The sequence below is a fragment of the Salvia splendens genome, chromosome 16 (assembly GCF_004379255.2).
Source record: "Salvia splendens isolate huo1 chromosome 16, SspV2, whole genome shotgun sequence".
NCBI classification, from domain to species: Eukaryota; Viridiplantae; Streptophyta; class Magnoliopsida; order Lamiales; family Lamiaceae; genus Salvia; species Salvia splendens.
In genome coordinates, this window is record NC_056047.1 from 702,830 (window position 1) to 716,792 (window position 13,963).

The 13,963-nt window shown below is 34.2% G+C and overlaps 3 protein-coding genes across 3 annotated transcripts; 1 reads left to right on the forward strand and 2 right to left on the reverse strand.

Moving 5' to 3' along the window:
- The first annotated feature begins 2,413 nt into the window (after positions 1-2,413).
- On the forward strand, positions 2,414-6,701 carry LOC121771862 (ABC transporter E family member 2-like). Its single transcript, XM_042168754.1, has 8 exons — positions 2,414-2,437; positions 4,620-4,924; positions 5,006-5,201; positions 5,270-5,466; positions 5,539-5,797; positions 5,896-6,141; positions 6,219-6,412; positions 6,509-6,701. Exons 1-7 carry the CDS (start codon positions 2,414-2,416, stop codon positions 6,336-6,338), a joined length of 1,347 nt encoding a protein of 448 aa, XP_042024688.1. The 3' UTR covers positions 6,339-6,412; positions 6,509-6,701.
- Positions 6,702-7,213: 512 nt separating this feature from the next.
- On the reverse strand, positions 7,214-9,889 carry LOC121771863 (ABC transporter E family member 2-like). Its single transcript, XM_042168755.1, has 9 exons — positions 9,816-9,889; positions 9,627-9,744; positions 9,440-9,529; positions 8,659-8,963; positions 8,383-8,578; positions 8,108-8,314; positions 7,767-8,036; positions 7,440-7,685; positions 7,214-7,363 (listed from the first exon to the last, which is right to left on the reverse strand). Exons 1-9 carry the CDS (start codon positions 9,887-9,889, stop codon positions 7,244-7,246), a joined length of 1,626 nt encoding a protein of 541 aa, XP_042024689.1. The 3' UTR covers positions 7,214-7,243.
- Positions 9,890-10,657: 768 nt separating this feature from the next.
- LOC121770024 lies at positions 10,658-12,921 on the reverse strand. Its single transcript, XM_042166817.1, has 8 exons — positions 12,866-12,921; positions 12,394-12,788; positions 12,194-12,256; positions 11,868-12,004; positions 11,756-11,793; positions 11,558-11,603; positions 11,141-11,305; positions 10,658-11,041 (listed from the first exon to the last, which is right to left on the reverse strand). Exons 2-8 carry the CDS (start codon positions 12,732-12,734, stop codon positions 10,866-10,868), a joined length of 966 nt encoding a protein of 321 aa, XP_042022751.1. The 5' UTR covers positions 12,735-12,788; positions 12,866-12,921; the 3' UTR covers positions 10,658-10,865.
- Positions 12,922-13,963: the final 1,042 nt, after the last annotated feature.

Here is a 13,963-nt window from a genome sequence, read left to right on the forward strand (position 1 = left end):
GAAAAAAATGAATAAAGTGAGAGAGATGAGAAAAGGTAGTGTTAGTGGACTGTGAAGTCAACGTAAAAAAGTAGAAAGATTCTAAAATTTTATTTTTAAGAGATAACCAAAATTGAAATAGTTTCTATTTTTAAAATACGGACCTAGTAATATTCAAGAATTCTTATTCCTATGGTTGAACTTTTTTCCCCTAATTTCACGCCAAATTTTATATTCAAGAAAATTGAGAAATTAATAGAATAAACTCTTAGCGCTTAAATGTATTTAAAGAAACCTGCAATATCTAAATAAGGATGAAGAAATAAGTGTAGGTTTGCGCAGACGAGGCAAGATAAGAATAATTTTGCATCTAAAAATCTTCGTGCTCATATCAATTTGCTAGTTCATTCAAAGGCGAAATCATCGTTACTCTCAAATATGGTGTCCATGAAGTCCATTTTGGTGTCCGGAAATGGCGATCCACACATAGCTGTGATTTGATCGGTGTTTTGGAGGGTGAGGTCGCGATGAAAACACCAATTTGAGAGGATAAACCTCCTATCAGGCTGATCGGCATCCGAAGATCGGCGATCGATAGCGAGTGCCCGTCGAGCACGACGGTTTTCTCACTTGGAGAAGAGAATGAACGATAATATTGATAACTCATATTTATAATGCTAATAACTAACTTAATGAATAAGAAAATAAAGATACGAAAAAGATACTCAAATCTCTAATTTAACTAACTAAATAATGCTCATATCATCCTGGTTCCCGATCTTAGGCATCAGCTCAACCTGTTTCTCGAGCAACTCATTAAATCTTTCTATCTGGGCCTTTAGAGCCAGCCTTAGATGATAGGCCTTAAAAAATCTGGGGTTTCCCTTCTCGAGTCTTTCCCATACTGGAAGAAAGCAAATTAATGAATGAATTAGATAAATTTGAACATATGGAGAAATATAGTGAGTAAGGTAGTTGGAAGAAAGCAAATTAGTTTGATCAATGTTACCAATTTTGATGAATTCAGGTTCAACTTTTGATTTTCGTGACAAATAATCAATCGTTTCATCCTTATTCATGTAAAGCTGAATGCACATTTCGATAAGATGGTGGACCTGATATATACAAGAAGTTTAGAGAAGACCCAAAAATATAATCCCTCCATTTTTTAAAAATAGAAACATTTGAAACACACGAATTTTAATGCACAATTTAGTAAAAATAAGGAGAGGGAGAGAAAATTTGGTAAAGTATGAGAGAGAAAATAGTAATGGAATTAATGTTAGTGGATCATAGGGTCCGTTTATTAGGGAGGTTTAAGTGGTATAAGTGAAAATAAATTGATGTATAAAGGTTTAGAGATTTTCTAAAATAGAAAGTTTGAAAGTTGCTATTTTTAAAGAACGAACTAAAATGGAAATAGTTGCTATTTTTTAAAATACGGAGGGGAGTATATTATAATTATAAATGATATAACCACTCAATCCATCATATAGTAAAACTTACCGTTTGTAACTTCATCAGAAGGGCTTCTCTAACGTCCAACATTTTGCAACTTCCAGAAAACTTTGTTTGACTGATTAATCAAGAATAACTAAGCCTCTTAAAATGATCAAGCAAACATAAAATTAATCAAGTAACATCACCGAAATTATGCGTTTCTGATCCTTATCATATTAAAATCTACATTAAACAAAAAAATACTTTCAGTACGCATAAACTGAAAGTACAAGATATATACTCATAAAACTAAAAACATTAATTACTTCCAGAGAACTTTACGCTCCAAAACATTAATTAACTAAAACAACACTTAATTAATCCAAACATGCATGTCACACGTTTTACCTAATGCAAATACATCAATTTATATTGGTTTCAAATCTACATTAAACAAGAAAATAACATCTCAAATTAAAAACTGAAATTTAAAAATACCAAATGATGGAGTAGTATTTGTGAAGGTTTTATTTATTCTCAGCTAATAATCTATGCACACAACACAAGTCGTCTTAAATACAATGATTTAATTAAATTTTCAGAAAAATCAATGAGTCTGTATAGAAACCCACCACAGTAAAACCAAATTAAAGCACTAAAAATATATTCTTCCTTTTTGCTCTACCACTTTGTGTAATTTGCATGATGACTAAAAACGCACACACATAATAATCAAATCCTTAACCAAGATCAAAATTTTCCTTCAAAGTGCAACTACGATCAAGCACACACATACACACACTCATAATCAGTGACAAATCTTGAAAACAAAACTCGTACGATCGAGCGAAGAGAAAATTAATACTAAATCAGATATTTAAAAAATATATATACTAGCATCCATTAACGGTTAATATAAAAAAAATAAAGAAAAAGGTAACAATAAAAAACAATTAAAAGAAACAAAGAAAACTAAAACTTAACTTCTAATATGATGCGTTCATTCAAATTCATGCAGGTGAGAAAGGGACACACCATAATAATTAGTACAATCAAGCACCAAAAAACAACATAATAATATAGGGCAATTAATACCTGTAATGACGACAAAGAAAAGAACAAAGCAAGAAAGTGGCGATGAGTGTTATGCGACTGATACATATATATATAAATATATTTTCGAAGAGAAAATATAAATGTACATAAATTATACATGTACATAACATCCTTAAATTTTTAAATTTAAGTGAATTTGATTAAAAATTAGTTTTGTTATCTATTGTATTATATGTAGCAATAAGAAAGAAGTAATATAGAATTTTTATATAGAATCATAACATTATTTCGAGCTTGATTCGAATTAATTATATAACTTTTAGTAAAAAAAATATTTTTTTTGCTTAAATATACAAATATTAAGTTAAAATTTCATTTTTTTTCAAAGTGTTGCAAAATGATTAGTATGAAATTTACTTTAAATTAATTAATGTTTATAAAATAAGTTTCAATGTAAAATGTTTAAAAAAGTTCGATTATGTACGTAGAATTACGTACGTTTATCACTACTCATTTTCGAAAGTTTGTATGGAAATAGCTAGTAAGATAAATTTAGACATGATTTGTAAATTAATCTTTCCCTGTGAATACTCAATTTGTGCTCCTATATTTTAATTATCTCCTAACTAAATTATTGCATAAATTATTTGTTTCCTAAATCATTGCATTAAAAGTAAATATCTAATATATTAAGAGTATATTTTAAATTTGTTAACACGAAAAGAGTCATCCGAATATCATTAAAATCTCATCTATAATTAACTTCAATGTGATTCCCAATTCATTAATTAGAAAAGAATTTTTTTTTTGCTACAAAATTAGAAAAGATTTTATTCATTATAGTTTAATGAATAAACATATCGGTAATGCAATGGAGTATTATTTAGTCAACTCGTTGGTAGTTAAAATCTAAGATACAATTAACTTGAAATTTCATTCACAATTCACTAATCAAACAAGATTTTATTCATTACTACGGATGACTTCTACTGTTATGACTCATTGTTACATGAATATCCATATAGAATTAAATTGTGCGATTATTTTGGTTGGAGGGGTGACAATGACTCGTTATCACATCATCACTATAATTATCCATTTAAGATTAAGTTGTGAAATATTCATCTAAGATTAAGTTGTGAAATAGAATTAAGTTGTGAGATTATTTTGGTTGGAGGGGTGACTATGACTCGTTATCATATCATCACTATAATTATCCATTTAAGATTAAGTTGTGAAATATCCATCTAAGATTAAGTTGTGAAATATTTTAATCATATAAATGACTATAGCTTATTATTATATAATTACTCATTTAAAATGATATTCATCTTAAGAAATCAAATGAAACCATTTATTAGGGTTTTTCTTGATTTTGATTACAATTTTAAATCTCAGTCAGAAACCAAATCAGTTGAATAGAGAGAGATGTCAGATGCAAATACAATCCATCGTTTTGGCCCTAACTCCTTTAAATTGCAAAGGTCTGTTTCTTGTTTCATAGGCAATTACTTGCTTGCTTTTATAACTTGTCCAACATTTTCACAGTTTACCCATACCGAGAGCTGGCCATGTTCTTGGCATCGTGGGAAATAATGGCATTGAATGACACGAGTTTTATTGTAGAATTGGTAAAGTAAGAGAGAAAGAGAAAAAGTAAGAGAGAAGGAAGTATTTAGTGGAATGTGGGGTCCATATTATTAGTAGTGTTGAAAACTTTCCATAAATGAATGTGCTCTATTTTTTGTGGACGGCCAAAAATGGTAAATGTGCCCTATTTTTTTGTGGAAGGAGGAAGTATTGTTTAGATCATGATCATGACAACTAATAAAGTTGAGAGTTCAACATCATATTCAAGTTTAATATCTCTAAACTCTTTGTGTTGGTGGTGCTTGTTAAAAGATTTGGTCTAGAGATCTTAGCTTAAGTTAAATATTAGTAGTAAGTTTTTAATCTTCTTTTATTGACATAATAATGATGATGGATTTTTGTTTTTTTTGCCTTGGCATTTGATACTAATAATTAAATGCAAATGTATTAGTAGCTCAACTATTTTTGTCATGTGTCCTACTCTTATCTCTTTGTCAACAATGGTTCTCTCTAGTTTAATCTGTCACATCTCTTTGTGATGCATTGATTCTCAGGTAATCTTCAAGTCCCAGATAGTTGATCGCATCCCTCAACATATTCAAGGCAACGTTGGGGAAATCCTTTCTCGGAGGGATCAGAGAGGTATGAAACAAGAACTTGCTGTTGAACTTGAGCTGATGCAGATTATGGACCGCAATGTGGAAGATTTATCTGGTGGAGAGCTTCAGATGTTTTCAATAGCTTCGTATGCTGTACGGAATGTAGATATCTATATCTTCGACAAGCCATCAACTTATCTTGATGTTAAACAAAGAGTAAAAGCTGCCCAAGTTGTCAGATCCTTGGCTCGACCGAATAAGTCAGTGATGTTCATTTTTTTCTGTTAATTGTCCATGTATGAAAATTTTACATGGTCATGACTTGTCGTCGTTGTTTTCAGCTATGTGATTGTGGTAGAGCATGACCTTAGCGTGCTTGATTATTTGTCGGACTTGATATGCTGGTTTTATGGGAAACCTGGTGTGTATGGGGTAGTTACTCTTCCGTTCTCTGCGAGAGAAGGAATTAATATTTTCCTGACTGGATTTGTGCCAATTGATAATCATAGGTTTAGAGATGAATCTCTTACATTTAAGGTAAGTCCTTTTTTATTGCTGCTAAGTTCTAAAATGTAGTATTTGGGCTAATGAGATTCCAATTTCAGGTTGCAGAGACTCCACAAGAAATTGCTGAGGAAATCGAAACATGTGCGAGATACAAGTATCCAACCATGACTAAGACTCATGGAAACTTCAGGCTCAAAGTTGTTGAGGGGGAATTCACCGATTCACAGATTATTGTGCTGCTCGGAGAAAATGGGACAGGAAAGACAACCTTCCTAGAGATGCTGGTACATTTGTTGTGTAGTTTGTTTACTTTTTAAAAACATGTTAGTTTATGCTGAATCAACAATGTTGTCCTTCCGAATGCTAGGCTGGTCTTTTGGATAGAAGGATCCGATGTGGAAATTCCTAAGTTCAATGTCTCTTACAAGCCACAGAAAGTCGATAACAGATATAACTGTAGCGTGAGAGCGATGTTGAATGGTCATATACGCCATTCAATTAGGAATCCTCATTTTGTAAACGATGTGTTTAAGCCTCTGATGACTGGAAACATTTTGGATAAAGTGGTTATGAATCTTTCCGGTGGAGAATTTCAGAAGGTTGCTCTCACTCTCTGTCTTGGAAGGGTGAGTTCCGGTCCCTGTTGAATATTTTATGTGATCTATGTCTCATTTTTGTTGTTTTGCTTGTCTTTACACTTGTGTTTCTTTTGGTGTGGGTGCAGCCAGCTGATGTGTATTTGATAGATGAACCAAGTGCATTTCTCGACGCAGAGCAGCGCATCGTTGCTTCAACCGCCATAAGGAGATTCATGCTTCACGAGAAGAAGACTGTGTTTGTTGTGGAGCATGATTTCACCGTGGCGACATACCTTGCTGATAGGGTGATCGTGCACGAGGGAAAGCCATCCGTTGATTGCGTTGCCAATCCACCTCAATCACTATTGACCGGAATGAACCTCTTCTTATCTGTAAGCCCACCTCACATCTATTTTTAACAAAATTCTTCCATAATGGCTAACCAATAACCAATTATTTCAATGTGTAGCATCTTGATATCACACTCAGAAGGGACCCCGCAAATTTCCAGCCTAGAATCAACAAACACGACTCGATCGAGGATCGGGAGCAGAAGTACTATGGATGTTACTATTATTTGGATGACTAATATGCTCCACAGTGGTTTGATTCAGCCTTCGAATCCCTGTTGTGAAGTTTCATTTTGAGCCATCACCGATGCAGGTAATAAGCTGTTCTATCAATCTTTCTAGCTAAGTATGTCTATATTCTCGTCTCGCGTTGTCTTTACCTTCTCATCTTTCGTTTGATGGTTTGCAGGTTGCCGGTAGCTTGGACTCGTCCTACACAAACCAACTTCCGTATACATCATTGACCGATATGCTTAGATAACTTACATTTAGATTGAGGATCTTTTTAATGAAATTTGAGGTTTATCATAATTCTTAAGAGGACCTTTTTTCATTGTGCATTTAAGTTTGTTTAGGAAGTTAGAATGAAAATGGAAGTGAATGCTCTGATTGGTAATATTATGAAGTTTCTAAAACACTCTTCCTAGCTTCATTTAACAAGCTACACATTTCTGTTAACAATAGACCAGATCAATATCAAAAAGTTATCTCCTCTATGCTGCTTATATCTTCTGATACCCGGGCACGGCTTCATTGCAACGATCAAAGGACGCGATCACCCGTCTTTCCAACCCCCACTCGGCACCAAGGCAGGCTGAACGAAGGTTTTCCTAGCTCCATAGCGGCCCACGCAGCGGCCGCAAGGCTATTTTTTTGGAAAAAGTCTGTGATTTTTACTTTATATAGATTGATTTTTATTTTCAATAATCATTTAGAAAATAATTTAAAATTTTCATTTTAGCCCATTTATGTATTTATTTTCTTTCTATTTTTATTAATATTAATTAATTATTAAAACTATTTCCTCTGTTAGTTTTGGCACAAACTTTAAAAAATATAAATTGAAAAAAATAATGAAATATGGATTAAATTTGTACATATATAACTATTCAAACGTGCACAAGAGGCGGCACCATTAAGCAAGTTAGTCATCCATATAATAGTAAGATCCAGAGGACTTCTGCTCCCGATCCTCGATCGACTCGTGTTTGTTGATTCTCGGCATAAAATTTTCGGGGTCCCTTCTGAGTGTGACATCCAGATACTACATGTTGAAAAAATTGGTTAATGGTTAACCATCATGGAAGAAATTCTTCAAAAACAGATGTGAAGTGGCTTACAGATAAGAAGCGATTCATTCCGGTCAATACTGATTGAGGCGAATCGGGAACACAATCAACCGATGTCTTCCCCTCGCACACAATCATCCTATCAGCAAGGTATGTTGCCATGGTGAAATCATGCTCCACAACAAACGCAGTCTTCTTCGCACGACGTATGAAATTCTTTATGACTTTTGAAGCAACGATACGTTGCTCTGAGTCAAGATATGTACTCGGTTTATCTATCAAATATATATCAGCTGGCTGCAACCACACCAAAAAGTGTAAACGACAAACAAAACAGAGAAAAATACACATAGCATATGTATTCACTAGGGACCTCACCTTTCCAAGACAATAAGTGAGGGCAACTTTATGTAATTCTCCCCAAGAAAGATTTGCAAGCTTTTTATCCATCAGTTTTTCAATCGATAGACGCTCCATCACATCGGATACAAACTGAGGATCCATGCATGAACGGGGAATTTTTGAAAGGAACATACTTCTAACGGTATACTCATTTGCAGTACCGAATCTCTGTGGCTTGTAAGAGACATTGAACTTAGGAATTTCCACATCACATTCTCTTACTGAACTAGGCTCCAAAAGGCCAGCCTAATATTTGGAAGGACAACATTGCTGATTCAACATAAATTAACATGTTTTTAAAAGTAAACAAACTATACAACAAATGTACCAGCATCTCTAGGAAGTAGGAAGGTTGTCTTTCCTGTCCCATTTTCTCCGAGCAGCACAATAATTTGTGAATCGGTGAATTCACCCTCCTCGACCTTGAGCCTGAATGTTCTTCCATGAACCAGAGTCATGGTTGGATACGTGTATCTTGCACATGTTTCGATTTCCTCATCACTTTCTTGTGGAGTCTCTGCAACCTGCAAGGAGAAGTACACTTTATGGAAATCGGCATCTCAGTTGCCCAAATACTACAAATAGGACTTACCTTAAACGTAAGAGATTCATCTCTAAAACGAAGATTGTCGGTTGGCACAAATCCAGTCAGGAAAATATTAATTCCTTCTCTGGTAGAGAACGGAAGAGTAACTACCCCATATACACCAGGTTTCCCATAAAGGCAGCATATGAAATCCGACAAATAATCAAGCACGCTAAGGTCATGGTCTACCACAATCACATAGCTGGAAACAAAAATAACAAGTCATGACCATGTAAAATTTTCATACTTGGATAGTTAACAGAGAAAATGAACATCACTGACTTATTCGGTCGAACCAAGGATCTGACAATTTGGGCGGCTTTTAATATTTGTTTAACATCAAGATAAGTTGATGGCTCATCAAACAAATAGATATCTACATTATGTGTAGCAGCAAAAGCTATTGAAAACCTCTGAAGCTCTCCACCTGATAAATATCCCAAATTACGGTCCATAATTTTAAGCAAGTCAAGGTCAGCAGCAAGTTCTTGTTTCATATCCCTGTCATCTCTCCGAGAAAGAAGTTGCCCAACGTTGCCTTGAAGAACATCAGTCATGCAATAGACGTACTGGCCTTTGATGGTAGCCTGAGGATAAAAGCATCACAAAGAGATGTGACAGATTAATAAACTAGACAGATATAAAGCCATGGAAAATAACAATTGTTGACAAAAAAAATAGAGTAGGATAGATGACAAAAATAGTCAAGCTACTAATGCTTCTGCATTTATTAGTATCACCTGCTAACTTAGGCAAAAAAATTCCATCATCATTATTATGTCAATAAAAGAAGATTAAAAACTTGATATTTAGGATAAGGTAACTATACAATAGTAGGTTATAATTTTATATACAAGCGCAACACAAAGAATTTAGAGATAGTATTAAACTTGAATATGATGTTAAACTCAACTATAGAAGTTGTCATGATCTAAAAACCTGCAACAATCAGAAAACACTCAACAATATGATGTTTTAACAGTTCTTTTGAAGCAATTGCATATCAAAGCCATAACTACAAGAATGAGTACGAATTAAGAAGCCAAAACTATGAAGCTAATACCTTCAAATTATTTTCAATAACACGGGTGAAGTAATTATGCAGCTCAGTTCCTTTAAAATGATGCAAAATTTCATTCCAATCGAGAGGAGTCTGCAAAAAAAATTAGAGAAAATGTGAATGAACATGTTGAACTCACTCCAAAGGAAAATTGAAATTGAAGGGTAAGTGAATAGGTAAAGAGAGTTACATTAAATCGTCCCAAATTAGGTTTCCTTTTCCCAGACAAAAGATTAAGTGAAGTAGTTTTCCCAATGCCATTATTTCCCACGAGGCCCAGAACTTGGCCAGCTCTCGGTACTGGTAAACTGCGAAAATATTGGGCAAGTTAAGAAAGCAAGCAAGTTTTCCTATGAAACTGTGCTTCAACAAACAGGACCTTTGCAATTTAAAGGAGCTAGGGCCAAAACGATGGACTGTATCCTCGCCGGAGGCGATATGCGGCCGTGACATTTCTCTCTATTCAACTGATTTGGTTTCTGACGATTTTAAATTGAAATCAAAATCAAGAAAAGACCTAACCCCTAATTCATCAACGGACGTTATATACAGTTAGGCATATGAAGAAATAATGGCGCGAAATCAGGGAGATTTGATTATATTAGTACTAGTAACTATTTAGTTTTGGTAAGAATTATACTTTAACGTTTTTGAAAAAATCACTAGGTTTTTTAATGTTTTTTGTCGAAATTTTTAAACAGGATATAAAAATGTCAATTGGATCAGAAAAATAAATGGATATTGGTTTCTAAAATCATGAACTTTGCTCAAATTTTGGTATTTCCCATGAATTAACATTTTGTTTGTTATTTCCCATGGCGGGTCAATCACCGTATCCAACCAACTTCCGTGCATTTTTTATCCTACTTTGCACTACTAAATTAACGTGATTTTCTAGATAGCTTTTATCCTACTTGTTACTAACTTAAAAAGTAATCTAAAATATAATAAACATTTCACGATTGCCACGTATAATAAGATTTTTGTCGAAGATTTCTTATTTAGGCTGCTATGAGAAATAACAAACAAAATGTAAAGTTTGTGATTTTTCAGGCTAATTTTAAAGTTCATGGAAAATACCAAAATTTGAGCAATATCCCTATTATTAATTAGATTTTCCGAAAAACAATCAAGCTCACTATATATATTCATGAATGTAAAATGGCTACTCTATTGTCATTTCATTTTTTTTTATATTTTTGTGAAATTTTCAACATCATATTTTATCTCTTTGAGTAATGCTGCCAAGTCCCATTAAAATAAACAATTTCATCAAGTTTAGTTACTAAACATGGCTAAACGATTACAAAATGCATTTGTTCTTGTAACAAAGAAGATTTTTTTGTTAAAGCTCTGAGAAACTGCATAAATCTTAGTGATTTTCAACATGTTTCACAACAAAGTTGACCTCAATTTCTAACTAGAGTATTCAGTTCTTGCTGCTGACAGCAAAGTAATCTCTAACCATCAAGATCTCACTGCACAGCTTCTTGGGAACTTGTTGCAAAGATCTGCCTTCTTGCCATGCCTGCCCCACCATAACTCCCGGACCCACGTGGCGTATGTATATCACGACTTGATCGTTAAACGGCCATGGATGTTTTGCTGGAAGGGAGAAGTTGATAGCCAATCAGCACTTCACAATACATAAGAGACTGAGCATGTAAATTCTTCATTAAATCTATCATCAACGAGTCACGAAACCTGGTTTTGGATACTCTTGCGGATATTCTGGAAGATTCAGCATTCCGTCTCCAAATTCATATGCCAAATCACAAGGCTGCTCCGTTGACATCACTTCGTTGGTTTCTCTAATGCTGAAGTACAAAGGGCAGACAGACTTGACGATTCCTGATAGCAGGTTTTCTCCTGTATCACAACACGAAACAATCAGCAACGAGCCAGACATCAACACACGAAATATATTCTTGCAGTGCCAAAACACGAATTAATTGGCAACGAGCCAGACATCAACACAATAAATATTTCCTTGCGTTGGCTCTACAAAGGGATAGAAAAGCAACAGAATTCACAAAGGCCAATGCTATTAAAGTGAAATATAACTCAGATACATAAAGCTACATATGTAGCTGATCTATATTCTATAGTAAATAGACTTACCAATAAGACGTCCATACACTTTCCCATCCATGCAGCAAAAAATTGCCTACAACGGAAACCATATAGAATTACAGATCTCAAGATTCAGCACAAGCCAAATCAGAACAGTAATAGAAACTTAAAGTGACAATGAAATCAACAGTTTTCAGAAGCCACAACATATATAACTCGAAAGATAACCTAAAACCAACACCTAACCTTCTGGGACAATCCCATCCAAGCCACTTGAAGCGGTTCTGTACATCGAGCACAGTTTTAGATGTCATACAATAATGCCAAATCCAAATACACATAAGTTCTAGGATTTCACCTCCACTTGTTCGGATATTCCACAGCTCGAGGGAACCTGCAGTGGCTCCTTCAGACAGCAAGCTGGAAGCACTTCTCTTTGCTAACTTGGCATCATCGTATCGCGTTCCAGCCACCTCCCAAGCTCTTGATATAAGTCTACAACAAATTCAGAGCAACAGTCAAAAGAGTAATGCATCTTAATCATCATAGATGAAGCAAACTCTGCAAAATCAAACACGGAAATACAATAGGAATTAATTTTGGTAATGAAACAGGAAAAACAGTTTTTCCCATATGAATTATCAAGATAAAAACTAACTCCAATCCAATAAAACAAATTCAAACCTGGGATTTAACAGAGAGATCAAGCGATGTCTCCTTTCCTCCGGTATGTCATCAATTTTTTTCCTGAACCAACAATTTCATTTAACAAATACATGAATCAACAGTTCTATTCAACACAAGATATAATTTTTCCCTCTTTCCAAAACAGAAAGGCATGAATAATAACAAAATCTAACTCTGGAAAAGTTAACAGCACCAACCAAAGATAAGAAGCGGGATTGTATGAAGAAGGGTCGAGAGGAATGAGCTCCTTGGGTGGATCAAGTAACGCCACTACGTCTAATTCGTTTAAGTAATAGCTCCCTTCAACTCCGGGGACAGCATACAACTCCGCATTCCATTCTGAATTCGCTTTGGCAATTGTTCGAGCAGTTAATCTGCATGTTTTTGCCACCTCCATTGATGTACCTATCCGCTTCCACTTAAGCTCACGGTCATTAGGTTGCAGTGGAAAGGCATGGGGGCGGAATTGATATGGGCAGAGCCGCCCAATCACTCCACCGTGGCAGGTTGTGACTGTGACTGTTGTCATTGCTGCCATTATCGGTTTAAGGAAGCTTCGATCAATCCAAAACTGAGTTCATATTTCGTACACCTGAAATTTAAAATTATTACACTTTTTTTGAAACTAAAAAATTATATATTTTGCAATGATTGGTTTCTATACTCCACCTCATATCATATTCTAAAAGTTCAATACTGATTTTTTTAATAATGTCACATACAAAATTAAATTTACAAAATCTTATATTGAATTGGACAATTTAGAATAAATTTAATCTTCAATAATCAAGCGAAACCATATATTCTTATAAATTTAAAAAATTGAGCTGATTTCTGAGCACAAATACTGTATGACTTTTAAGTGGATTTTCTGAGCCATTTAGTGGGCTTTTCTGAGCCATTTATGAAAAACACAGTGGCCCAATTAGAAGTAATCGAAAATTATAATTATATACTAATATAATGCATGTAAGGAAATAAAGTGGATTTTTACATTTATGAAGACTATGATAATTTGCCAATGTTTTCTTAAAAAACAAAAAAAATCCCTAAAAGTGAGTCAAATTATTATATGTATAAACATAGAATGATTAATTTGAATGCAAAAATAATATGGGAGGGTACCGGCCATCGTTTGTCCACGAGTACCAAAAAATCATATTGAGTTCGGTCTTTCAATCCATCGTCGATTTATATATTATTGTTTAAACCTTACATCTATTTACTGAATCTGTCATTGGTTATTTGTATAGTTAGCAAGCAAGTGAGTTGGGCTCCTTAAAAAATTTAGGGACGAGTGAGCTATAAATTATAATTTCTTTGTTTATTCGACGGAATCCAAACAAATAGCATTTCCTTTCATCGAAAGATAATATCTTCTAGTGTAGACATTCAAATTTCAAACTGTAATTTATAAAAGTAACATCTTCATATTTTTTGAGAATATTCAAAAGATACCGTTACCAATCCCATCGATGACACTCAAATGGTTGCCATAAAAGTATTGACCGTAAGTTTCTTCGGAGGCATCATACCAATATAATTTTTCAGTTCAAACGACATTGAAATAGTAAGACGAGTTCATTTCTCACCCTTAATTAAAAAAAAATCAAAATTTGAAAGAAGAGAAATGGGTCCAATTACCCAAAACGAGTAAAATGGCGGCCCATTAGCGGGAAAGCCCAAACGAGCATACATAAGTGGATCGCGGACCACATCACACACACGAACACGCACTTTAAGGTGAGAGAGAGCTACTGAGAAAGT